Raw genomic sequence first — 26,688 nt, forward strand, 5'->3', positions numbered from 1 at the left:
AGGCCACCAGAGCTCCTTTTATAAAGTATTTTCTTTTAAAAAATACAGAAAAATGGCTGCAGCTCCGGTAGCCTACCCTATGAGGATTTGCAGTTCAAACCCCAAAGCTGAGCCTTTCAGGCAATTAAAATTCACCTCCATCTCCGAGAGAGAAAGATGGGCAATCTTCATGCAATTTACAGCCTTGGAAACCAGTTACAGGATCAGCTAAAAGTTGCTTCAACTTTTATGCCAATAAGGTTGGTCTGACTTGATGCCAGTGAGGTGGGTCTTTAAAAATATTCATGAAACCCACAGCCATCAAGTCAGTTATGACTCATGATGACCCTCCATTAGATTTCAAAGGTTGTAAATCTTCGAGAGAGGAAACATCTTAATTTTTCTCTCTTGGAGCAGCTGGTAGTTTCAAACTTCTGACCTTTTAGTAAGCAGCCCAACACATAAGGCACAGTACCATCAGTGGCATCTCATTTTACATCTATGAGCTCATTGTTCATATCTTTATTATATGAAGATTGTAGGTATACATGTGAGAGGCAGGAGTTTGAGTTGGACAATTTCTGAAATATTTTCACTTCTAAATAGTATCTGACTTTGTGGATGTAAAAGGCTTTGAAGATTCGTTGGCTAAGTGTATTTTTATTTCTTCATTATTGGCTTGGCTTTTTACTGTAGGGAATTTCATATTATGCTTGGCTCTATACTACCAAGCTGCACATGGATTTCTGAAAGACTTAATTATATTCTACAACATTTAATTTGCTTGACTATTACACATTTACATTTGTCTGAGATGTCTTTATCAAACAAGAATTTGTCTTAGCTTTTAAGAATGTGAACAAGCTGAAAATAAATGGAAATGGGGTCATTTATCAGTATGTGTTCTTTTATTTCATTAGTTGAATTAATGTCTAAGCATTTGGCCTAAAGGATATATGTAGTGTCACTATTTTGTTAATGATTTAGCTTTAATCTACTCTTCCTGGTACCTTAAAATAAGAACAAAAGTTATAAATTATTAAAGATTCTTATAATCTCCCATCTCATATGAAGTACTTAAGCAATAAAACTAATGGAGCTGTCACTCTCCCTCTTTTATTTGCTCTTTTCTAGACATTGGTTGGATAACTGTTCTGTTTTTTTGTGCCATTTATAATCTAGTGACAGAAATTGTTCTGTCTTTAAAGTAGAAAGCCAGTGACTTATTTTTATGTCATCAATGCTTTCATAGTCAAATGATCAGACGCTGATTTATGCAAAACCCTTTGAAATCATTACATAAAGGGAATCAGCAAAGTAGTGTCTCACTGAGAAAATGGACCAAATAGATACTGGTTTTGCTCTTTTCATGGTAATATTTTGCCATTTATGTAGATATCCTTGGAACGGAGGATCTTGTATCAGAAGTGGCTTCCAACGATGCTGTGAGATTTTATCCCTGGACCATTGATAATAAGTACTATTCAGCGGATATCAACCTGTGTGTGGTGCCAAACAAATTCCTTGTCACTGCCGAGATTGCAGAGTCTGTCCAGGCATTCGTGGTTTACTTTGACAGCACGCAAGTAAGATTTTGTTTTTCATGGAGCCAGGAATAATGCTCTGCTTCCCGCCACTGTCTCTCTCCAGCTCCCTGGCGAATTTTCTGTGAGTTCTCTAAATATCTTTTTCTGATTTTGTTTGTATGTTTTCCTTTCCTTCCTCTAGAAATCTGGTCTTGATAGTGTCTCCTCATGGCTTCCATTGGCAGAAGCGTGGTTACCTGAGGTGATGATTTTGGTCTGTGATAGAGTATCTGAAAACGGTAAGATATTTGGATGGGACAGTTGTTGTGCATATATTTGCCATTCCTGTGTAAACAGAATACATCCTTAACGTAGAACAGTACCTATTACATGCTAAATTGTATTCCTTTATGAAAAGTCTTTCATTTACTTCTCTTTGGAATCTTACAATTTTTTTATTTTTTTAAAGAAAGCACACTTTGGGGTTGAGAAATAATTTTCTTTGTGTTACTTTATTAGTAAGGAGTTGCACTGCCATCCCAAAGCCATAAAGTTCAAATCCACCAGCTTTGTAGGTGAAAGATGAACAGTCTTCTGCTGTGTAATGTACAGCCTCTGAAAACCCTTTGGAGAATCAGCTATGAGCCCGTTCCAACACGACAGTACATAACAATGGAAGTGTTTCTAGAATAACACTGAAATTAAGATAAATACATTGAGACTATTGAGAGAAATATTGCAAGAGGTGTTAATGATTTATTTTCTTTTTATTTATAAACATTATTTTACATATAATTTTAGGTGTAAACCGACAAAAAGCTCAAGAATGGTGCATCAAACATGGCTTTGAATTGGTAGAACTTAGTCCAGAAGAACTACCTGAGGAGGATGGTATGTGTATGAAGTTGAAATCATGGCATTTGAATCCAGATATGAGAGCTTATTTTAATTCAAGGAGAAGACTCACAATTGATTTTGTTTTGTTTTTTAAATACAGATTATCGTCCCTCCACTCCCCTCCCCCACGGCTATTAGAAACAAGTAGAGAAAAATCCATTGATATGTCACTGATCAATTTGTTGTTGTTGTTAAGTGCTGTCGACTTGTAGACTACTCGTAGCGACCCTATGAACAAAAGACCTGAGCATTGTTCATAGAATTTCCAGAGACAAACTATTTCAGAAGAGGATACCATTCCTGCTTCCAAGCTTGTTTTAATTGGGAAGCTCCATCAAACACTGTCCACCATGGGTAACCATTATCACATTTGACACATCAGAGTCACAGTATTTAGCATCACAGCAACCACAAGTTACCTCTGTACAGCAATGTACAGACCATGCTCTACCACACAGAAGAATGTTTGACTAAAACCAGGCCTGAGTACCACAGATTAAAATTGCCCACCTTGAGCTTGGTAGCATCATTTTTGGTCCACTAGGCCAATGTAGCTTTCTCTATGTTGTTGTTGTTAAGTGCCGTTGAGTCGTAGACAACTCATACTCATCCATTTATATGGTTTTACTACCCATTTTAGAATTTTGAAGATGTGTTGTTATTCCCCCCCCCCTTATGGATAAAGGTAGAGGATCTACCTTAAATCTTTGTTATTTCCTCAAGCCCTTGTCTTTTCCCTCTGCTCTTCCAGTTATAGGGAGCTCTGGTAACGTAGTCCGTAGGGAGTTAGTTGCACTGCTAGCCCAGAGTTCAGGTCTACCAGTGACTCCTCCAGGGAATGATAGACAGCTTCCTCCCATGTGATTTATAGCCTCTGAAAACCTGTTACACACTCAGCTATGAGTCAGTTTTGAGGTTCTAACTCAATGGCAGTGAAATATCCAGTTACATTCTCAGGGCTAGGCCATGTCATTAGAAACAGGTTCTTTGTGAAGTGTGTTCTATACATATGTAGTTGTTGTTGTTAAGTGCTGTTGAGTCATAGACAACTCATAACGACCCTTTGAACAAAAGACCTGAACACTTGTATAACTTTCATCGTTTCTCCAAGTTCATAGAGTTTCCAGAGGCAGAATATTTCAGAAGTGGATGCCACTCCTGCTTTCAGGCTTGTTTTAATCAGGGAGTTCCACCAAACGCTGTCCACCTTGGGTAACCATTACTGAGTTTAACACATCAGCATCACAGTGTTTAGCATAACAGCAACCACAAGTTCTCTGCACAGCAAATTGACAGACCAGTGCTCTACCACGTAGAAGAATGTTTGACCAAAACCAATTAAAACCAGGCCTGAGTGCCACAGATTAAAATCGCCCACCTTTGGCTGTGTAGCATCACTTTCTATCCACTAGGCCAATAGAGCTCTCTCGTTGTTGTTATGGTTAAGTGCCGTCGAGTCATAGACTACTCATAGCGACCCAATGAATGAAATACCTGAACTTCATAACTTTCATCATTTCTCCAAGTTCATAGAGTTTCCGGAGGCTATTTTGGAAGTGGATGCTACTCTTATACATATAGGTAGCTTACATTTCAACCCTATGAGAACTAATGTCATATAATCTTCAATGCCCATAGGATTTCCCTTTCCTTAGTATGCAATCACCTTCATTGTAGCCAAATATATCACTTTACTATTGCTATACTCACTGGAATTACCAGCCCACTATTTTAGTTTTATTAGTCAAATTTCAGCAAGAAGATAGTTCCAATATTTAGTTTATTATTTTTAAAAGTATCCTTTCCCTGCCTCTTAACACTTAAATAATAATTTCATTTCTTACTCTGAACCTATCTGTGATCAAGAAGTTCTCCTCTCAATAGTTTTCATAAATAATAATCTCTATACTCTGGAAGGGAACTCTGGTGGCCTAGTGATAAGGAGCTACATTCCCATCCCAAAAGCATGCAATTTGAGTCCACCAGCTGCTGTGTGGGAGAGAGCTGAGCAGTCTCCTCCTGTACCATTCACTGCCTCTGAAAATCCTCTAGAGAGTCAGCTTTGGGTTGATTCTAACTCGATAGTACATCATAGTAATATTCTCTGATTCCCAGGGGAAGATAGGGTATTTACAGGATTTTATAACACCTATAAAAACCATTTCTGCCTTCAGAACATTATATCTCAGATAACCAAGATGATTCCACTTTGACTCTCCCAGCAAGTAAAGGAAACATATTTTGGGAAGACTGTGAGCGAATCCCATTCGTGAGGCAAAGAGGATGACTTTATAATTAAGCCTCTTACTGCTGTATGTTTGTTTCATTATTTTAGTTTCTGGAATATTGGGAATTTTATGTTTAATATTTGCTTTATTTTTCTCCTTAATACATAAGTTACAGTACAAAGTGACATCTAAATAAACAAGATAATTAAGCTGCAGTTATTTGAAATTGTGATGTGGAGGAAATATTTCTACTTATAGATGAATGTCTTTATGTATAAAATGGGTATGCAAATGACATCTTTAGAAAAATACATATATTCTTTCTCTCCCTGATTAGATGACTTCCCGGAATCTACCGGAGTGAAGAGAATTGTACAAGCCTTAAATGCAAATGTTTGGTCCAATGTTGTAATGAAGAATGGTAAGTAACTGACTAAACATTGTTTCTTTACCTCCTTATGAGTTTTGGATTTTTCTGATAATATGTGCAGCTATTAGACTTATGTGCAATCTATTATTTTATTCCAATTCTTGATTCCCTGTACATTGCTAGGAATTGTTACTGCATGCTGGATAGTTAATTCAGCGAGAATCTGCAGCAAGCCTATAATGTACCTGGTAACGGCTTTGAGAACTATCCCCAAATTATAAGATATCACCTCTGTCCCTAAGGAGCTCTTAATACAGCTGTAGAATCCAAATGTGCATTGTAAACACATGGTAATACTGTAAGGCTGTATGTGATGAACGCAGAATGGCTAATAATGTAGAGGCAGTAGGGCATCGAAGTTATAGGTTTGTCTGGTATGTGCTGTGGGCTTGAATTGGACAGAGAGAGCTTCAAAGAGAAGGTGGGTCTTGATGGTAGTCTTCCTGGGATGGCTAAGTTTTAGTTTGGTGAAGGTGAGGCTTATAAACTATGAAGGAACCTTGACATCAAGAATAATGGTTGTTGCTGCCTCTCCCCCATATTTCCTTTCTCTAAGGAGGGAGGTCCATCTCTTTGGAGAAGTAACTTTCTAATAAAGCTGTCTTTACTCTGTACCTTTTTTTTTTTTAGAAAAAAAACCCACAACAATGTTTAGGAGAAAGGGGGTAGTTTACGTCCACAAAGTTTATAGCTTTGGAAACCCTATTGGCAGTGTAGGATGACTAGGAGCAGGAATCCACTCAGTGGCTGCAGATTTTATTTTCATTCAAAGTCTGTTATTAAAGCTTGAAAGAAGAAGGAAAAATGGTTCTTTTAAAAAATAATGATTATATCAAATTGACAATAACTCAAAAGCCTAGATAGGAATCTTAGGGAGTAGTGAATTTACACTAGTGGGAGGAACAATCGAGAAAAGGGCAGTGAGAACAGTGACACAACTTATAACTTGAAATCACTGTCACTAAATGGTGTTTGCAGAAACTGTTGTAGTGGTAGATGTTTTGTAGTGTATATTCTCAACAACAAACAGAAATAAGTAAAATTGTGTGTGTATCTATCTAGCTATCTATCTATCACATATATATTGTTGTGTACTGTTGAGTCAGAACCAACTGATAGCAGACCCTCTGGTAGGTTTCCAGAGGCAGTTAATCGCACGAGAGGAGAATACCCATCTTTCTCCCGTGAAGCAGCTGGTGGCCTCAAATCATATGTCTTCGAGATTGCAGCACAGCTTCTTGCCGCTAGGCTATAGAGCTCCCATAAATATGTAGAGAATGAGAGAGAGAGAGAGCGAGCACACCGCCAGCGCTTCCTAAGTATACATGTGTGCTACAGGAGAAAGATGGACAGTCTCCTCCCAAGCAATTTACTGCCTCTGAAAACCCACTGGGTCAGCAAGCAATTTACTGCCTCTGAAAACCCACTGGGTCAGCTGTTGGTTGATTCTGACTCAATGGCACACACCACCACCATTTCCACATACGTACATAGACATAAACAAACACTCACCACATGCACATGTATATATAAATAACGAATTAAGGCTTATATGTTCTAACATCACTAGGAGACTCTCTCCCAGGATTAGGAACTAGCTTGAGACCTCAATGCCAGGCAGGAGGATCTGGCTATTTACCTATAGGAATTAGTGAGTCACTGAAAAATGTTAACAAGGGATTGATGCAAAAGTGTTGACGTCTTTGAAAAAGGTTTATGTGTTTGGGGTGTCCAGAATGGTTTGACAGTTGAAAGAGGTGGACATAGAGTGAATTCAGGGAGACCAGGAGAAGTGAGGTCTTGGAACCTAGGCTTCTGAGGTGGCAGTGGTCACTGGGTGGAGGACTGGAGATGAAATGTCAGCTGAAGGGGGTAAGTTAACACATGCTGCATTTGTAGAGTCTTTTTCTTATGTTTGGCTGTCTCAACAAATAGGCTATGCTAGATGGATGGAATCCTAGCGAATGAAAGGAAAACATGTTTTCCCCCTTCATAGTGAACTTCAGAAACCCTGCCAGTTATGGGTTAGGCATTGACTGCTAACCAAAAGATTAGCAGTTCGAAAGCCCCTGTTGTTCCATAGGAGACAGATGAGACAGTCTGTTCCCATAGAGCTCAGTCTCAGCAGCCCTGTGGCACAGCTCTGCGCTGTTCTGTAGGATCACTGCTGGTTCGAATTGACTCTGTGGCAGTGGGTTATCACGAGCTTACTTTATCTTCTCTGACATAAAGCGTCAAGTGGTAAATCAGTTTTATAGAAGTAGAATATTTCATCCCAGTTTTTTTATAGACACTAGAGTATTTAGTGAAAAAGGATCCTTTTAGCACAGAAGGAGAGTGGATGCTTTTGAGGTGTGGTGCTGGAGAAGGGTACTGAATGTACCATGGACTGCCAGGAAAACAAACAGATTCATCTTGGAGAGGATTAAACCAAGCTACTCCTTGGAAGCAAGGATTCTGGGGCTTCGTCTAACATACTTTGGACATGTTGCCAGGAGGGACGGGTCCTTGGAGAGGGACATCATGCTAGGGAGGGTGGAGGGACAGCGCAGGAGGGGAAGACCCTCTATGAGATGGATTGATTCGGTGACTGGGGTAATCGGGATGGGTGTATCAGAGGCGGTGCGGTTGGCGCAGGATAGAGCAGGGTTTAGGGCTGTTGTGCACAGGGTCGCTATGAGTCGGAAACGACTCGACGGCACATAACAACAACAAGGTCTGCCCTAACATTTGTCATCAGATAGGCTACTTCTGACTTATAAAGGTACCCCTTCTTTGTTTTCTTCCCTCCCTCACTTCCTTCCTTCTTTTCTTCCTTCCCTTCCTCCCTCCCTCTCTCCCTGTCTCTCTTTCTTCTTCCCTTCTTTTCTCCCTCCCTCCCTCCTGTCAAGTTGATTTAACTCATAATGACCCTGTGTGCGCCGTGGTAGAACTGTGCTCCATGGAGTTTTCAGTGACTGATTTTTTTTTTTTAACGTAGACTGCCAATCCCTTCTTCCAAGGCATCTCTGGGTGCACTTGAACACTATTTTGGGGTAGCAGTCAACTGCATTAATCATTTGTACAACTCAAGGACTTCTCTTTGTTTCTAGTCTATTATGTTGAATTGCCACAATATTAGACCTTATGTTGCTATGTTGTTGTGTTGTTATGTGCTGTTGAGTTGGAACCAACCCATAGCTGATCCGCTGGCAGGTTTTCAGAGCCAGTGAATCTCAAGGGAGGCGATTGCCCTTCTTCCCGTGTCTATTGCTATAGCAACCAAAATAAGACCCTGGAAGGAATAAGATTTTAGCCATATAGTCACTTCCCTATGACTAGTTACTAAACACTCAAAAGGCTTGGTCCTTGCTCGTTCTGTTTTTTAGCAAATCCTATTGAATCTTTGCCATGGTGAGATACAGCTCTACACAGTCCACATTATAAAATAAGTTTAAGATATGGTACATAAACTGGATCAATTTAGAAAAAAATGATACTTAGTGGTACTTGTTACATTTATGAGAATTGCTCTCAGAAAAGCCTATTAGACTTCATGCACTTTTTCCCCCAATTTGTAGTTCACATTTATGGTTACCACTTTAGAAGCTGGGCTGAATCCCCTATATTACTTTGGAAATATGGTTCAAGGTGTTTTTGATAAGCCATTCTGCTTGTTTTAAACACTAGATAGTATTCGGAAAAGAACTATAAAACAAAGAGATACATTATGGATTTTTTTTTCCATGGACCTCTTTGCCCTGAAGTTCTTGCTTTCTTCTTTTATCTTTACAGGACTGGAGATAGTGAGGCGGTTGCAGGACAGATAGATCCTAGTCCTAAGGTTGCTATAAATCATAGTTGACACAGTGGTACCCAGCATCAACAAAGACACCTGAGGGCTTTTTAAAAACTAGGTGTCACCCAGACTGTCTAGGAGAAGGAAACAGTGGCTGCAATTTTTTTTTAGGTTCCTCATGGGTTCTCATATGCAAAGTAGTTGAGAACTACTGACATAATGTTCTTATGCTTCATGGAGGTAATTAGGCATTTTAGAAACAGCATTAGCCCTCTGACTGACCCAGATTCTCCTCTTCCTAAAGCATGTAGTGAGTTATCTGACTTCCAAAGCCAGGGCTGCACCCAGCAGAGAGTTAGCACCAGGCAGAGGCCAGGAGTGGGCACTGTGCTCTCTCTCCCTGCTTCCTTTGTACCTCTCCCTTGTATGGACTGACATCCTAAAACAGTCACCTGTGCTTCTATTAGCCACTCTGCTTTGAGAACTGAAATAAATATTAGCCCTTTTAAGTGGCTGTATAAATGTCTAGGGTCGTACCTTAGACGCTGAGAGTACTTTGAGCTATTTTGGGATTTTTTTTCTGTGAGCTTCAGAAATATCAGTTGTGTTCAGTTCAAGTTAGGAAGATACTTGGCCTAAACGTTAAAAAAAAAATTCTGTTATTTAATTTTTTCTACTAAGTTTCTATCAAAATGACATGTTCTTATGTTTTATAAGAACTATTTAATAAGAGACATTGTTTTACTTGACATGAAAGTATTTGCGAATTACCTAGTGTTTGGCATTTAAAACATAGAATCTACACATCTGCCTCTGGTACAGTTCCTTCCTATGACAAATGGGAAAAGTAAGACTCCAAAAGGAAAGGTCTTGTCTGTATTCACACAGTGAGTCAGGAGCAAAGATATGACTGAGGCCAGACTCCTGACGACAAGGGTTTTTCCCATTCTAGTTAGTGTCTTACTTTACATTATTAACCAGTTAGAGAAATGAACACAGTGGTTAATTTACCCAGATTGTGTGGGAAATCATGAGCAGAGCCAAGTGAATTCACTGACTCCAGAACCTCCTCAGCCTGATTGCTTCTGGCATGAGCGAGTTTTTTAAGGAGGCTCACTGAAAGAGATGTTCGAGATGTTGGATTTGTTTGCTTTCACCTTTAAAAAGAAAGAAAACTTCTCGTTTTCTAAGAAAGATAGCCTTCTGAGATGGCATTGATACAAAGCTACCTTATTATCTCCACACTTAATCCAAAGTACAGATAAGGCTTCTGGATAGCTAATATAATAAATATTTGCATATTACTTTCTAGTAAAATAAACTTTATTTACTTGGCATCAGAGTAAAATTATTCACTTTAGAGTTATGTCTCTTATTTGTACAAAGTAGATGCTCAATTAATGTGATTTTGTTAAATTTAAAGTCAAATTGTAAGAGCAATTGTAAGAGATTGATTATGGTCCTACATTTATAAGGAAATTATAATTCCACAAAAAGGATTACAAATCTTCCTGAAATAGAGACATAATTTCTGGGTTAATTTGTAATAACTTCATTTTATATTCTTGTCTCTACTAATGTCATCGTTTCTAAGCTAAAGCATGCATTCTTAATGGGTGCTTAAGGCCTCCAAGAGGGTGAGAAACAGTTTTATGGGGGTTGAGAATTTTACTTTTTTTAGTGTATATTCCGGGGTATTAACATGTTCAATGAGGAGGTGAATTTTTTTAAAAATGTCATAAATAGCTCTTAAGGAAGATGATAATGCAAAAAGGTTGAGAAACATTAATCTAAGGGAACTGGTGCTACACAGTAAGCACTTTCCTAAAGGAAGTCCCTAGACAGCATTGCATGCATTGTGCAGGTCAAACTGCTGGTGAAGTTAAGAGTTTCCACCACACGTTAAAGCCATAACCATAAAGCCATAACTTCGGAAAATTCAGGAAATGAAGTGGTTAGAACTGCCTTTACAGTGGGCAGTGCTTCTTAAATCTACATTCATGTACTGTGTGTATCTTTTCCTATTCTGGTCTGATTTAAACATCAGCTGTCAAGCTAGGTAACTTGTAGCTCCTATCAGAGGTTGATTTATGGTTGTGGAAACTAGTCTTTTGGGTCTCTTTTATAATTTGATAATATGTCATTATCATGAAAGAAGCAGCTGCGAGTCAGTGCTTTTTGCCAAATGTGATAAAGTTTAGCCATTGATCCCCACCCCACCCACTTTTTGGTCTCAGGTGATACTGTCTTCTCTTTCAATTGGTCGGATTTATCAAAAGCCTAGTTGGAGGTACTTGATGAGATGATCTAGGCTTGGTGTTGGTACTGTGCACTTGGGAGGCACTCAGTAACTAAGACTTTTAAAGATAGGATGTTTAATTGAACCCCAGTGAGTTTTTTGTTGGTTTTTTTTCCCTTTCAGTTGAGATTGTTTTTTTTTTCTTTCATGTGAGAAGGTAGTTTTACACAGTGTATCCTTATTAACATGTTGTTGTTGTTGTGTACCATTGAGTCAGAACCGACCCATAGCAGACCCTCTGGCAGGTTTTCATAGGCAATTAATTGCACAGGAGGCGATTGTCCATCCTCCCGGTGGAGCAACTTGCAGTCTCAAACTGTGTACCTTCAGGATTGCAGTGCAGCTTCTTGCCACTTTAACATGTTGGTTTAGTTTACTGTTACCTCAAGTTCTGGCATCCAGGGGACTTTGCCACCTGAGTACTGGCAGGTGTTATTGAGGGTTTCGTACGCATTTTGTCATCTCCATTCAGGGTCCTTGGCTGTTTGGTGGGCCTTCAACCAAGTACCTCTGGGGAGTGAGGGGCAAGAAGAGAAGTTCTGTGATCTTTCATTGTTTCTAATCAGTAAAGGAAGGATTAGACCAAACAAATGTCATGAAGTTGTGACTTTGATTCCCTCCCTCACCACCCCCGTGGTAACAAAAATTACAGTTGAAATTTCAAAAGCCCTGCAAGTTGACTTTTCCTTTATCTATTATAGTTTGATCCCCAGCAATCCAAGTGGGTGAGAAGTAAGGAGAATTTTAATAATAGAAAAACAATTCTTTCAGTGCCGTTTTCTTTGTTTTCCATCATAAAAGTAAAGAACTGATCATCTGTCCTTTAATAACAAGATATCATAGCAGAAATTCAGTTTCTTGTCCAGAAATTAATTTTTTACTTAATGAACAGAACAATAGTAAGAAATGAGTATGTCAAACCAGAAGGCCTGCAGAGATACCGGGAATACTCTCCTGAGAAAGTAGGAAAATGGCTAATGCTGTTAGTTGGAGTTTTTGTGGCCTTATTTTTCTTTGTTCATTCAGTAAAGAATTTATTTAAAAAGACAATAACTGATGTATAGAGGCCAAAGTTCATTATTGGTTCCTAGGGGTAATAGGAAGGAGGAAAAGGAGAAGGAAGTGACTACCTGTGGACCCCTGAGTTTCACTTTATAGTGATGAGAAAATTAAGAGTAAGGCTGCACAGCCAACTAATGTAATTGCTGTCAATAAGTTGTACACCTGTAGTAAGTTGAATGGACAAATCTTGTGTGGTGTATTTATGGCAAAGACTCTCCCAGAAAAGGGAAGGTGTCACTTCTGAGGCTGCTTGTATAAAACTACATACTTAATAGGATTTGACTTCTTAGTTTGACAGTTTAGGGTCATGGTTTCATGGAGCATTCCAGTTTATTGGCCTAATAATATGTTTAATGCTTCTGTTGCACCTCCTAGTTCATTGCATAGTTCCAGGAGTCTTAAAATTTTACTAAACAGTTCTCCATTTCCTTGGATAAACAGACAAAGGAGTAAAGTCAGTAACTGGAAGAAGAAATGGAATGTGTCGTTAATTGATTCTGTGAACAACTGTCTCGTTATGACACTAGAAGAACTGGATAATGCCTGACTAACATTATTGAGTATTTTGATCAAAGATTCTGTAGAAGAACTTAGCTCAAAAGGGAGAAAATGAAGAACAGACTTACAAATTCTCATGAAATCCAGATAGTCTGGATCCATAGAGGTTGGATGAACTCTTTAAATGATTGCCTTGAGATAACCTTTGAGCCTTAACTAAAAAATATCACCTGAAGTCTTCTTAAAACCAATTAATAATTGAGCTTAACTAGCAAAGAATTTCTGCCTTAAGCATTGTACTGTCTTGAGAACTGTTAATACGGCATCAAATGGATAATAGTAACCTGACATATTAGAGAGGAACCTAGTAAGGAGAGTAAGTTTATGTTAAGAATGAGAACGGTTGCACAATTTGAAAAATGTAATCAGTATAACGTAATTATACGTGTTAAAACTGTTGAGTTGATATGTGTTTTGTTATGTATATTCTTAGGAATAATTAAAAAAGGAAATTATTTTTAAAAGTAAATAAAAATGAGTGAAAATTTGAATCTAATATTGAAAAAGAAAACAGTAGCACCTTAGCAGATGGATGATTAATGAGGAGAACATCGGGCTAGGGTTCTTATAGGATCTGCTTGTTTGATACTGGAAAAATGACATCATGTCTCTGCACCTCAGTTTCCTAACCAGTAGGAGGGTAGTGTAGAACTACACCAGGCATAAGGTCCCTAAGTATGTCCCATGAAATCAGTTTCATGAATCAGAGCAAATTGCTTCTCTTTTAATCTAGTGTTAGATATTGGAAACCAAAAAGTGTGTGTGTTTTGTGAGTATATTTGAATAATCTGAGTGTTGTATAGCTGTGAATGTTATAGTAAAAACTTATTTTATAAATAAATGTGCATACTCATATGTAAATATACACAAAATGTATATTTTATAAGTAATTTATCTGTATGTGTGTGAGAGTAGAAAGCATAAATTGGTATTAGTGGTTCACACCCCTAGGGGTCATTCAGCAGGGATGTGGTCAGAAGACAGAGGTACAATTAATTATCTTTAAATGCACAAGGCAGCTCTCAATTATGCAACCTCAAATGTCAGTAGTTCTGAGACAAAAACTCTAGTGTACATTTATGTCTTAGTTTTATAGTACTCCTTAACAAGTGGAGGGAGCTCTGGTGGCTTATTGTATTGATATGGAGTTGTGCTGCTGACCAAAGACATATGGTTTGAATCCACCAGCTTCTCTGCCAGAGAGAGATGGCCAGTCTCATCCTTTGAGATTAATTGCCTCTGAAAACTCTCTGGAGGGTTAACTGTGAGTCGATTCTGACTCAACAGTACATAATAACAACATAACAGAAGGAGCTCTGATGGTGTCACCCATAGAAACTTGCATTGCTTACCCAAAGGCAGCACCTCTCTCAATCCACTAGGGCCACTGAGGGAGAAAGCTGTGCAGTCTCCTCCCATGCGATTTACAGTTTCTCAAAAGCCTGTTGGAGAGATACGCATAATCCAGTTCAGACTCAACAGCAATGAGTTTAAGTTTGGTAACAGAGGTACCACAAGTGGCTGATTTTTTTTTTAAGCTATATATTTTTTTAATTATTATTAAATTTTATTAGTTTTAATGAACATTTACAGAGATTTTGGGTTCTCAGCCATGGATCAGAACTGACTCATAGCTGTCCAGCCCTTCAGTGGGTTTTTCAAAGACTATATATCATGTGAGGAGAAATAGTCCAACGTTCTCTTGTGGAGCCATGCACAGTTGGTGGATTTGAACTACCAGAGAGGCACTGCTGTTAGACTAACAAGTATGCTGTCCTAAGAACAATGCCACCAGAAATCCCTGTGGATGGGTTTAACAAGCAAAAATGTATTCTCTTCCAGTTTAGGAGGCTAGAAGTCCAGATTCAGAGTGCCAGCTCTAAAGAATGGCTGCCTCTGTAGATTCAGGATAAAGGTCCTGTTTCCTACGGCATCTATAAGAGCAGAGGTTCTTTGAGATCTCTATGTGTCTTGGCCTTCCTCAGCATCAAGAATCTTTCCAGTTCTGGGTCCTGAGTCCAACAGGACATATTCTACTCTTGGTGATTCTTTCTTGGTGGCACCATTGTTTCCTCTCTCACCTTCATTTTCTCCTCTTTTTATCTCTTAGGACCACCCTTATAACCCTTATAACGGTTTGGTTTATCAGATTGTGAAAGATCATTACATATTCTGACATGATATCATTGTTGCTGTTGTTAGGTGGCAGATAATTGAATACAACCCATAGTGACGCTATGGACAACAGACCTGAACTTTGTCCTATCCTGTGCCATCCTCACACTTCCTGACCCTAGAGTTCATTGCAGCAGTCTCTATGTCAATCCACCTGGTTGAGGGTCTTCCTCTCCTTTGCTGATTCTCCACATTGCTAAGCAAGATGTCCCTCTCCAAGGAATAGCCTCTCATAGCAACATGCCTGAAGTATGTAAGACAAAACTTCAATATCTTTTTATCCAAGGAGCTCACTGGCTGCACTTTCTCCAAGATATATTTGTTTGTTCTTTTGGCAGTCCATGGGATGGTCAGCACTCTTCTCCAACAGCACAACTCAAGAGCATCAATTCTTCTGTCGTACTTATTCATTGTCCAGCTTTCTGATGCATAGCAAATGATCAGAAAGATCATGGTTTGAATCAGGTGTACCTTAGTCCTCCAACTGACATAATTACTCCTCACTAATTTGGAGAAGTTCCTGACTGAAGACTTTCCCTGTGTATGATGTCTCTTGATTTCCTGACTGCTGGTACCAAGGATGTTGATTGTGGATCCAAGTAAGATGAAGTTGTTGACACTTTGAACCTTTTCTCCATCTATCATGATGTTGCGTATTGGTCCAGTGGTAAGAACTTTTGTTTTCTTGATGTTGAGATGTAATCTATATTGAAAGTTTGTTCTTTGATCTTCTGCAATAAGTGCTTCAAGTCCTCCTCACTTTCAGCAAGAAAGGTTACTTCATCTGCATAGCACAGGCTATTATTGATGAGTCTCCGATCTTGATGCCACATTGTTCTTCATAGAGTCTATCTTCTTGAATAATTTACTCATCAGCATGCAGATTGAATAGTTGTGGAGCTAGAGCACAACCCTGACATACTCCCTTCTTAATTTTAAGTCATGCAATGTTCCCTTTCTCTAGTCACATAACAGGTTCTTGGTCTAGGTCCAGTTTTTGCATGAGCACAATTAAGTGCTCTGAGATTCCCATTCTTCTCAATGTTAGATATAACTTGTTATGATCGACACAGTCAAATACCTTTGCATAGTCAATAAAGCATAAATATACTTTATTCTGGTATTCTTTCAGCCAGGATCCACCTGACATCAGCAATGATATCCCTAGTGCAACAGCCTCTTCTAAATCCTGATTGAACTTCCGGCAGTTCCCTATCTATGTACTGTTCTAGCTATTTTGTTTTTGTTACTTTTGGTTTTGTTTTTGTATTATTATACTAGTTTATTTACAAAATTAGAATATGTTGTCTTTCAGAACAGATTCTTCTAATTTCTTTCACCTCCCAACCTGTCAAATTGTATAACTCCATGATTAATCCCCTCTGCACATCCTTATCCCTCTGCTTCCACCCCCCCACCCCCACCCCCGCCGAATCCTTTTATCTATTCTACAATAATGGTTTTATACATTATTTGTCCTTGTGGGACTGAGTTTATTCAGGATAATGCTCTCCAGTCCCTCCCAAGTTAGGTAATAATTAATTAAATCATTGCTCCTGCATGCTGTGTAGTATACCATTATGTGAATGTACCATAATTTCTCAATCCATTAGTTTGTGGTTGGACATCTGGGCTATTTCCATGTTCTTGCAATGGTGAATAATGCTGCTATGAACATTGGTGTACAGCAGTATTTTCCTTGCATGTGATAACATTGATATTGTTTAAAAGTCCATATTCAATTGGATTACCTTTCTTCGGAATGGGAGTAAATATAGACCTCTTCCAATTTTTTTCGCAGATAGCGGTCCTTCATATTTCTTGGGATAGACTGGTGAGGGCATCCAGGGTGCTTCAACTTCTTCTTTAACTACCATTGGCTTTTGCTGATATGCTACTTCCTGATATTTTTCAATGTCAGTAAGTTCTTTTTGGTAGAGTGACTCTGTCCATTCCCTTACCTTCTTTTGATGCTTCCTGGATCATTCATTGCTTATAGCATCTTTCATCATTGCAACTCGAGGTTTACATTTGTTTTTCAATTTTCTCAGCTTGAGAAATACAGAAGGAGTTTCTTTTATTCTCCTATTCCAGCTCTCTGCACATTTCATTATAGTATTTTGCTTTGTCTTCTCTGCCCTTTGTAATCTGCTGACCTCTTTTACTTAGGCATATTTTCCCTTTCTTTTGGCTTCTTGATGTGTCAGTGCACTTTTCAGAATCTCTTTTGACATCCATTTCAGTTTGGGTTTTTTTCTCTTTTTTAATGATCTTTTGTTCTCTTCATGGATGATATGCTTGATGTCATTGGTCTTTGGTGATTGGTGTTCATTGCTTCAAACCTATTCTTAAGTTGATTTTGAAATTCCGATGATACAGACTCAGGCCAATATTTTGATTCTTGTGGACTTGTTTTAGTTTTCTTTGACCTCCGTTTGATCTTACACATAGTAATTGATGGTCTCTTCCACAATCTGCCCCGGCCTGGTTTTGACTGCTGATATTGAGATTTTGCAAAAATTCCTCCCACACACAGATGTAGTCAGTTTGATTCCTATGCAGTCCATCTTGTGAGGTTTATGTATAAACTCACCGTTTGTGGTTTTTAAAGAAAGTATTTGAGATGACTAAATAATTCAACATAAAAATTTTGATCACCCTAACCAAGTACATGCTTTCTGACTACCATTCCTTTTTCATTGTTTCCAAATTTTGCATTCCAGTCACCAGTTTTCATTAATGCATCTTAATTGCATGTTTAATTAATTTCAGATTGCAAGATTTGGTAAAATTTTTCCATTTCCTCCACTTTCACTTTAGCTGTAGGAGCACATATTTGAATAATAGACATATTACGTCTTCCTTGTATGTGTATCACTTATAACACTGTACTTCAAGACAGAACTTGAAACTGACTTTTTGACTATGAGTGCAACACCATTCTTCTGTTTTTCATTCTCAGCATAGTGTACAGTGTTATCCTCACATAAATGCATTTGGGGTGTCACAATTCAGTCGATGGCATTGTACTACATGTACAAGGACACTGAAGTGACGATGAGGCCTAAAAACTTGTCTCTAAGGAGCCATGACCAGTGTCCCTTGGAGTTACAGCTTGGGGCGAGGATCCATTAGTGAGTGACATTGAAGTGGTTTGTGATTCAGTGACTCAGTTATGACATTTTACCTTAGCTCATTTAAAGTCACAAGTCTGAAACTGACAGATGAAAACTGTATCTGAGTAGGAGCATCTTTTGGTCTTGACTAAAGCTTATTTCATGCCCAGTATTTGTACATCAAGTAGTAACTGTTCAGTTCTAAATGTTACGAGGCCTTCTCGAAAGCTTTCGTAGGAAGAAGCTGTGCTGCATTTCCAGAGGCACATGTTTCAAATCCACCAGCTGCTTTGTGGCAGAAGGATGGGCATTCTCTTCCCATGTGATTTACCGCCTCTGAAAACCCACTGGAGGCTCAGCTGTGAGTCAGTTCTAGCTCCACAGTATACATAACAACAACCGAGTTTTCATTTAGAAGAGGAAAATAGCATTACCTCTCCCAATTAAAAGGGGCCTTGGTGGTGTACTGTATTACACATTGGGTTGCTAACTGTAAAGCCAGTGAGTGCTTAGAGAGTCTTTCAGCCACTCCAGGGCGGAAAAATTGGCAGTCTCCTTCCAGAAAGATTTACAGCCTCACAAACCAAATGGAGAGTCCCCATAAGATGGAATCTACTCCATGACACTGGGTTTGTGTGGTGTTTCTTTCATTTTTTCTTTTGTTTGTTTTGTTTTTAAGATCTCAGTAATAATAAACAGTGACTTGAGTGCTTGGCTGTTAACAAGAAGGTCGCTAGTTCAAATCCATTATCCACTCGGAGAAAACAGTGGCCGTTGGCTTCCCTAAAACTGTACTGCCTTGGAAACTCTGTGGAGTATACTATGTCTTTATGGGGTCTCTATGAGTTAATAACAAGCCAAATGAATTGTAATGATGATTAAAGAAGCAGATATATTCAGTACTTGAATTAATAACCTAAAAAGTATTTAGCACTCGATAAATGTAAATACTGTATAAAGGTGAAACTGAAATACAGAAAGCAGATAATTTGCATAAGATTGACCACACAGAGCTTTATCTGTGTCCAGTTTCCAACTGATCATACTGTCTTTGATAAAATAGTGGGAGAGTGAGAGAAGAGCAGAAGTTAATTAAAAAACAAAAAAAAACCCCACACCAAAATAACACACTTAAAAAAACTACTTTCTTCCCTCCTTTCTCCATAATAAAATTTTCTTTTATTGCCCTAAGTGTTTAATTCTCTAAATGCCTTAAAATAATATGTAGTTGTTATTGTTGTTGTTGTTATATGCTGTTGAATCGCCAGTGACTCATAGTGACCCTATGTAAAACAGCTCAAAGCCTGCCTTGTCCTGAGCCAGTCCACTGAGTCCAATACACTCCTTGCCCCAGTTACTGTATCAATCCGTCTCATCCTGGGTCTTCTTCTCCTGTGCTGTCCCTCCACCCTTCCAAGCATGATATCCTTCTCTAGGGATTGTTCCCCCCCCCCGCCATGTGCCCAAAGTATGTGAGATGGAGCTTCAAAATCCTACCCTTCAAGGAGAAACTTGGTTTCAGCCTCCAAGACAGACCTGTTTGTTTTCTTGGTGGTCCAAGACTCTTCTCCAGCACCACAACTCAACGACATTAATTCTTCTTCTATCCTCCTTAGTCATTATCCAGCTCTCTGATGCATATCAAGTACTTGAAGATCAGGAAGTGGATCAGCACCCCTTAGTCTCTAGACTGACAACATTGATTCTCAGTATTCTGGGAAGGTCCTTGACAGCAGTTTTACCTAATGCAATTTGTCCTTTTTATTTCCTGACTGCTGGTGTCAAGAATGTTGATTATAGAGCTAAGCAAGCTGTAACTGTTAACAACATGATGCCAAATTCCTCCTCATAAAGTCCAGCCTCCTGAATGATCTTTTCTGAAAAGGTATGGAGACAGGACACATCCCTGACACACTACCTTCCTGATTGTGAGCCATGCAGTGTTTCCCTGCTTTGCACTGAGGACTGCTTCCTAGTCAAAATAATATAATAATATATCTCAAAAGAGCGATGTAAAATACATTTTTTCTTTCTAAAATAACATCATACCTTTAGAGTTGTAAAGATGTGTGTGGGTTGGTGTGTGAATAATTCCATATATTTCACAGGTTCTTGGACCTTTTTGTTAAGGAATAAAAACCTTTCATAATGCTTGAAAAGTTCCCTTTTCAAATCTGTACTCCCGAGTGTTACTGTTCTGCTTGTGACCCTTCATGCTCAGCTCCACTATATGATTTTATTATACTGTCATTTTTATCCATTATTCCACTAGTGCAGACTTACTGGTATACTGAAATGAAATTAGATGGTTTTAGGGCCAGAGTTTACTGTGCCCTCCAAAATAATTTATTAGCCTCACGTCACTTTAGTTCCCCCTTCTGTAGCCCTGAAATTCCAAGAGAAGTAGATGAATAGGTGGAGTCACAGATTTCTTGTATTTTGTGACATCAATAAAATCATAGGTGTTAGAGCCAATTTCAACAGGTACCTGCTAAAAGAATAAATCCCTCTTAATAGGAATGACATTTTCATACCCTGAATGCTGGGAAGAAAAAATACAGCAAACAACAACAACAAAAATTATGTAATTCTTTTCTATGACAAGAATAGTTTTCCAGTGGGTGCCCGTGGGCAGCATTTTGATAAACATTGAACCAAGGAAAACGGCAAGTTTCTTTAAAGCCATATGTGTGTAAAATGTTATCCAACTTTTTTAAAAGCAGCATTAATGAGCATGCAGTCTGCTTTGGATAAACTGAAATACTTCTTTTTCTAACTGGGTAAATTGATGTTTCTAGCTTCCTTAAAATGTATGCCATGGAACATAATGAACTCTCTTGTTAGTTGACTAAATTCTCCATTGCTCATAAGAAAGTTCTGAGCAGAATTTTTTCAAGCTTATTATAACTTGAAACCTGATAATAAATTCATAGTTAACTTGAACCTTAAAGTCTGAACGAACTATGGTGTTATTATCTTTTCTCTATTAAGAAGCTTAAAAGTAATATTTTATATTGTCAAGAAAGGAGAGAGAAGCTAAATAATTGCCCTTCACTTCACAGAATGATGACTGTTGGTTTGTTGTTTTTTTTTTTTAGTCCAAAGGGCTTTAACAGCAAGGAGTAGCAGTTTTCTCATTTTAGAACAAAGAACCAAGACCAAAACCCTGTTGCCTCTATAAGGGCAGAGCAGAACTGCCTCTCAGGGTTCCTAAGACTATAAAGTCATTACAGAAGCCAACAGCCACATCTTTGTTCCTCTCAGTGACTGGTAGGTGGGAACCACTGGCCTTTCAGTTGCTTAACCAGCAAAGGTATTTTTTTCCCTTCTAATTTTTTGGCTCTTCTCTCATTCTCCCACTGCTTTATCAAGACAATATGATCAGCATAGGGAATGCAGGATGGCCAAAAGTCTGGACTTTCTATTTCCCGTGTGGTCAATCTTATGCACAGTTTGTACCAAGTGTTTATGACATTGCTTGCTATCCACACTCACCCCCATTTCCACCCTGCCTTTCCTGTTTACCATCCCTCGAGTGTCTCTGTTGCTTCTTGCTGTCTCCTTTTATTTTTGGGCAGATGTGGCTGATGTGGTCTTGTATAGATGATTGTTCTGTGGAGCATATATTTCTCATGGATGTTATCATTTATTTTACAGGCCACTCAAGCTTTTATTTGGCTGAAAGGTAACCTGTGGGAGTTCAGTTTAAAAAAAAGAGTGTTTTAGAGTGATAATCTTGGGGGTTCTTGCAGTCTCTTATCAGTCTATTAAGCCTGGCCTATTTTACCAAATTGAGAGGTTTTCCAACATTTTTCTCTCATTCTCTCTGGGGCCTTCGTTTATGTTTCTGGTCAGAGGGTAGCCAGGCACCCTCTAGTTCTTCTGTTCCGAGGCTAGAGACTCCTGCAGTTGATGTGGGATTTTAGTCCTGTGGCCTAATTGCCTCCTTGAGGCTCTGGTTTTCTTTACTTTCTTTTGCTCCAGTTGGGAAGACATCAGTTGTTCTGTCTTAGACAGCCACCTAGAAATTTTTAAGGCCCTAAATGCTACTCACAAACTAAGATGTACAGCATTATCAGTATGAACTCCCTAATACCATTTAACTTACATGTCCCCCAAGTCTGCGGTCCTGGACCTTCAATACAGTAATTCCACCCCCCAATGGGTCTAAATACATGTAAGAACTTGTCTAACTGTGCCCTTATGTGCTCTTATTAAAAAATAACCAACAAACTTGAAGTTGCTGCCACTGAGTCAGTTTTGACTCATAGTGACCTTTCATCGGGTTTCCTAAGAGGTAAATGGCAACTAGAGATGACTGGCCATTTTCCTTCAGAGCTACTGGTGGATTTGAAATGCTAGAGATGTATGGCCTGTGGGTTAGCAATGTAACTCTCTACAGACTATGCCACCAGAGCTCCCTGTGTGAATATATGTGCTGCACTTAAAAAACAACAAAAAAAAGTGTGTGTGTATGTAAAAAAAAACTGTGATGTGCCATCAAGTCAAAACTGACTCTTAGTTGACTCCTCAGGGAATTTTCAGAGGCAGTTAATCTCATGGGAAGAGATTGCCCATCTGTTTTCTGCAGAGCCGCTGGAGGATTCAAACCACATGCCTTTGTGTTGGCAGAACAACTCATTACCACTAAGCCACTAGAAGTGCCTAATACATAGAAATAGCTACCACCATACCTGTATTTACATGTGCTCCCGTATCCCCTTCTGCACCAAGAAACATATATATCTGCCCATGTTAATCCTCATCTTGTAAAATGTTTTCAGTAGCTTACAAAAGGGAATATTAGTGCATAAACTTGTCAATAAGTTGATTCTAACTCTTAGTGTTCTAGGATACACAGAACTGCTTCATAGGGAGCACCTGGTGAGTTCAAACTGCTGACTTCTCAGCACCAACCAAATATTTTAAAGATGGTGCCATCAGTGCTTCATATTAGCACATGGTAACTGTAAAACATCGGTGTTAATGCACAGCCAGGAAAGGGTAACATCAATGAATGGGGCCTTCTAAAGATTAGCCTCAAAACCTTTTTCCAATAGGATGGAAAGAAAATCTCAGACAAGGCTCTCATAATGAAAGTGCAGAATGCTACACCCTTCACAAGAAAAAGACTGATAACCCAATCACAAATGGGCAAAATGGGCAGAGGAAGACATTTGGATAGCCAGTTAACACATTAAGAAATGCTTAGAATCACTGGCAGTCAGAGAGATGCAAATCAAAACAATAGTGAGATGCCATACCATCCCAGTGGCAGTGGCAAAATTTAACAGGACAACAAGCAATAAGTGTTGGAGAGGATGTGGCAAGATTGGAATTCTCATACACTGTTGGCGGGATTGTAAAATGGGACCACAGAGTGAAGTCAGTTTGGTATTTTCTCAAAAAACTGAACATAGAAAATTCCACTACTAGAAATATACTCCAAGGAAAATAGAACTGAGGTACAAATGGAGACTTGTATACCTATGTTCATAGCAGCGTTTTTCACAATAGCAGGAACGTGGAAATTGCCTGAATGTCCCTCAGCAAACAACTGGATTGAGAAATTCTGGTACATTCACATGATGGAATACTATGCAGCACTCAGAAGCAATGATTTTAAAAAATACTGTAGAACATGGGAGAGGCTAGAGACCATTATACTGTGTGAACTAACTCAGTCTCGTAAGAACATATACTGCATAAGAGCATTTTTGTAAAAACATAACTAGTAAGATGTGTATAAATATCCAAAGAGGGAAAGAGAAGGGACAGGGAGGTTGAGGGGAAGAGAAAAATCATGGAGTCACAGGATTTGGTGAGTGGAGGGAGAATTTTGAAGGAATTAGAAAAGATACACTGGAGATCTGAAAAGATGGGGTACTAGATTGTGGGCATAGATTAGTGGTCATTAATTTTATAAGGATACAATGTATCAGAATGATCATATGAAACACCTGTGAAAAGGGGAACATCCAAGAGAATATTGACAATCTTAGCAGCTTCATGATAGATGGAGAAGAGATGTTAATAACTTCAGCTTGCTTGATTCCACAGTCAACACTCTTGGCACCAGCAATAAAATTATAGAAAATAATAGACAATTGCATTGAGAAAGTCTGTTGTCAAGGATTTCTCTAGAGTACTGAAGAGCAATGATGTCAGTCTGGAGATTAAGAAGCAGCACCTGACCCAGGCTCTGGTCTTTGCAATATGCTATGCATCATTACAGAGCTGGACAATGACTAAAGATGATAGAAGAAGAATCGATGCCTTTGAGTTGTGGTGCTGGAGAAGAATGCTGAACACTCCATAGACAACAGGTCTGTTCTGAAGAGGGTGAAATCAAGCTGTTCACTAGAGGCAAGGACCTGGAAGTTCTGTCTCACATACTTTTGGCATGTGACCAGGAGGGACCAGTCCTTGGAGAAGAATACCATGCTTGGAAAGGTGGAGGGATAGATAGCACAGGAGAGGAAGACCCGGATGAGATGGATTGACAGTGATTGGTGAAATGGAGTTAAGTCTTTTGGAAAAGATGAGACTGGCTCAGGACAGGGCAGGCTTCAGAGCTGTTGAACATAGGGTCATAGTGAGTCGCAGGTGACTGACTCGACTGCACATAACAATGTTACTATATCTAGGGTAATTATATGATAGATATTACATATCAAGAATTATGTTGTATGAATGAATGGAAATCCAAAATGCTCATTAAAATTATTAAAAAATAAAAATGAAGAAAAAAAATTATGTTGTTTGATGTCATAAATAATCTATAATATATATTTTAAAAACCAAATAAAATAAGTGCTCTTCAGCTTTGGGAAGAAAAGGGAAAGGGGGAAGAACCGTTTGTTTAAGGAGTAGTAATTTGTTTTATCATTGCAATATAGCCCTGCCATTATATTCGACCTGTAAATTTACTTTTCTTCAGAACTGAGAACTTATGGTAATTGATAGTTAACACGTTTTTTTGGTTTGGTTTGGTTTGGTTTGGTTTGGTTTTGGGTTTTTAAAATTTTATTATTTTTTGTGTGTGTACCATCAAATCGGATCAGACTTACAGGAGGAGATTTCCCCTCCTTCTCTAGCAGAAGTACCTCTGGGTAATTAACAGTTTTTATAATTAGAATTGTGATGGTGAGGAAATAGTCATTTTAATAACTTAAAATGTATATGAAAAGTGTAAGTGATTATGATTATGGTTTTTGTTTTGTTTTTTTCAGACAGGAACCAAGGCTTTAGCCTTCTCAGCTCATTGGCTGGAGCAGCCCATCCTGTGGGGTCAGCGGAGATCTGTCGCTCAGAGGTACCTTTTCTCCTCTTTGGTTTTAATTTCTCTTGTTATGACTCTTTTTACCACTTGTCATTTTTCATCTTCCCATTTAAGGATCAACAAATGATAATAAAACTGATAAAAAGCAGCTCTAAACAGCCCTCTTTTGCCTAACACCTGTTTGAGAGAAGTCTAGGTTAGCCCATGTTAAAGCAGTATAAGCCCCTTTCAAGATGCCTGCTTTTGGGGCTGTTCTGTTTTACTAGAGTGCTTTTTAAAAACATGCTGGGGTTTCTTTGAAATAAACTTGCCATCAGATTTTAAGGATAAACAAAATTTTATAGTGCAACTGTGTACCAGGTTGTTATCAGAGTTAAATTTCAGCTCTTTATCCTCAAGGACATTGACCCAAGTTTGCCTGGGGTAGTGTATTAGCACATTAAAGAGAAAAATTCTCTTTAGCAGTACTATTCCGTCTTTCCAGGGATCCTGTTACCACTCTCTCTGCTTAGGATTTTATGCATTTTCTTCATTTAAAATATAACATGAATATAAAGGGGGGGAAATCAATAATCTATAGAAAAACTGTAACATTCTACTTTTAAATGTTATTTTTTTTAAGCCGTCTTTGGTTTTTTTAAGTTTTAAATATGGCCTTGATCCCTTTCTCTGCATCTTCTTGCTTCTAGCTCTTAATATTCCTTCACTGCAACCAACCAAGAAGTACAAATTGTGAGGTCTTTAAAATTTTGTTTTGAAATAGCCTGTTACTAAATCGTATGTGTTGTGTTCAGCAGCAGCCTCCTTTGCCAGCAGGAGATAGGACTGAATCCCTCTGTGATCATCGGAGTGCCGCATCCACCATGGCAGAAGCCCAAGGTGATAATATTGCAGGTAAGTTCCTTGAAGAAAAGCCCAGGTTGATAACATTACAGGTAAGTTTCTTGAAAAGGTATCAGATTGACTTTTATAACTAGAAGCAAATTAATTGTGCCCTCACAGTGAAATGTAGATAGCAGTATTTATTGATTATAAGAAAACTATATAGAAGAAAAAAATTACTAGTAAACTCTCTTTAGTCTGTTTTACTTTGTCCTTTCAACAAGATCTTTCCTATTAACTTTTAAGCCTTCTCTGGTCTCTGCCATTAAAAAAAAAGCCATTGACCACACTGAAGGTTTGTGGAAAACATAACAGCTAAGCCAGTAACTTTGGAAAACAGTATTCTGACTGCATGATATAGCTAATTACACAGAAAGAAAAACTGAGCACTAATACTAAAATCTACTTAATTTTTTCCCTCAAAGAAGTGTGAATTAATAATTTTCAAATTACTTTATACGTGTATTTTTTTTTAA

The 26,688-nt window shown here is 38.5% G+C and overlaps 1 protein-coding gene across 1 annotated transcript in view; it reads left to right on the forward strand.

Moving 5' to 3' along the window:
- AAGAB (alpha- and gamma-adaptin binding protein) overlaps positions 1–26,688 on the forward strand; it is a 65,772-nt gene that overhangs the window by 28,786 nt on the left and 10,298 nt on the right. The window contains exons 2-7 of the mRNA XM_006886629.1: positions 1,375–1,565; positions 1,708–1,804; positions 2,307–2,396; positions 4,968–5,051; positions 25,281–25,363; positions 26,128–26,224. Coding sequence (XP_006886691.1) covers positions 1,375–1,565; positions 1,708–1,804; positions 2,307–2,396; positions 4,968–5,051; positions 25,281–25,363; positions 26,128–26,224 — 642 coding nt within the window. The remainder of the gene's footprint in view (positions 1–1,374; positions 1,566–1,707; positions 1,805–2,306; positions 2,397–4,967; positions 5,052–25,280; positions 25,364–26,127; positions 26,225–26,688) is intronic.

This window comes from Elephantulus edwardii, unplaced genomic scaffold (assembly GCF_000299155.1).
Source record: "Elephantulus edwardii isolate Elephantulus edwardi_28Jun2011 unplaced genomic scaffold, EleEdw1.0 scaffold00050, whole genome shotgun sequence".
Taxonomy (NCBI): Eukaryota; Metazoa; Chordata; class Mammalia; order Macroscelidea; family Macroscelididae; genus Elephantulus; species Elephantulus edwardii.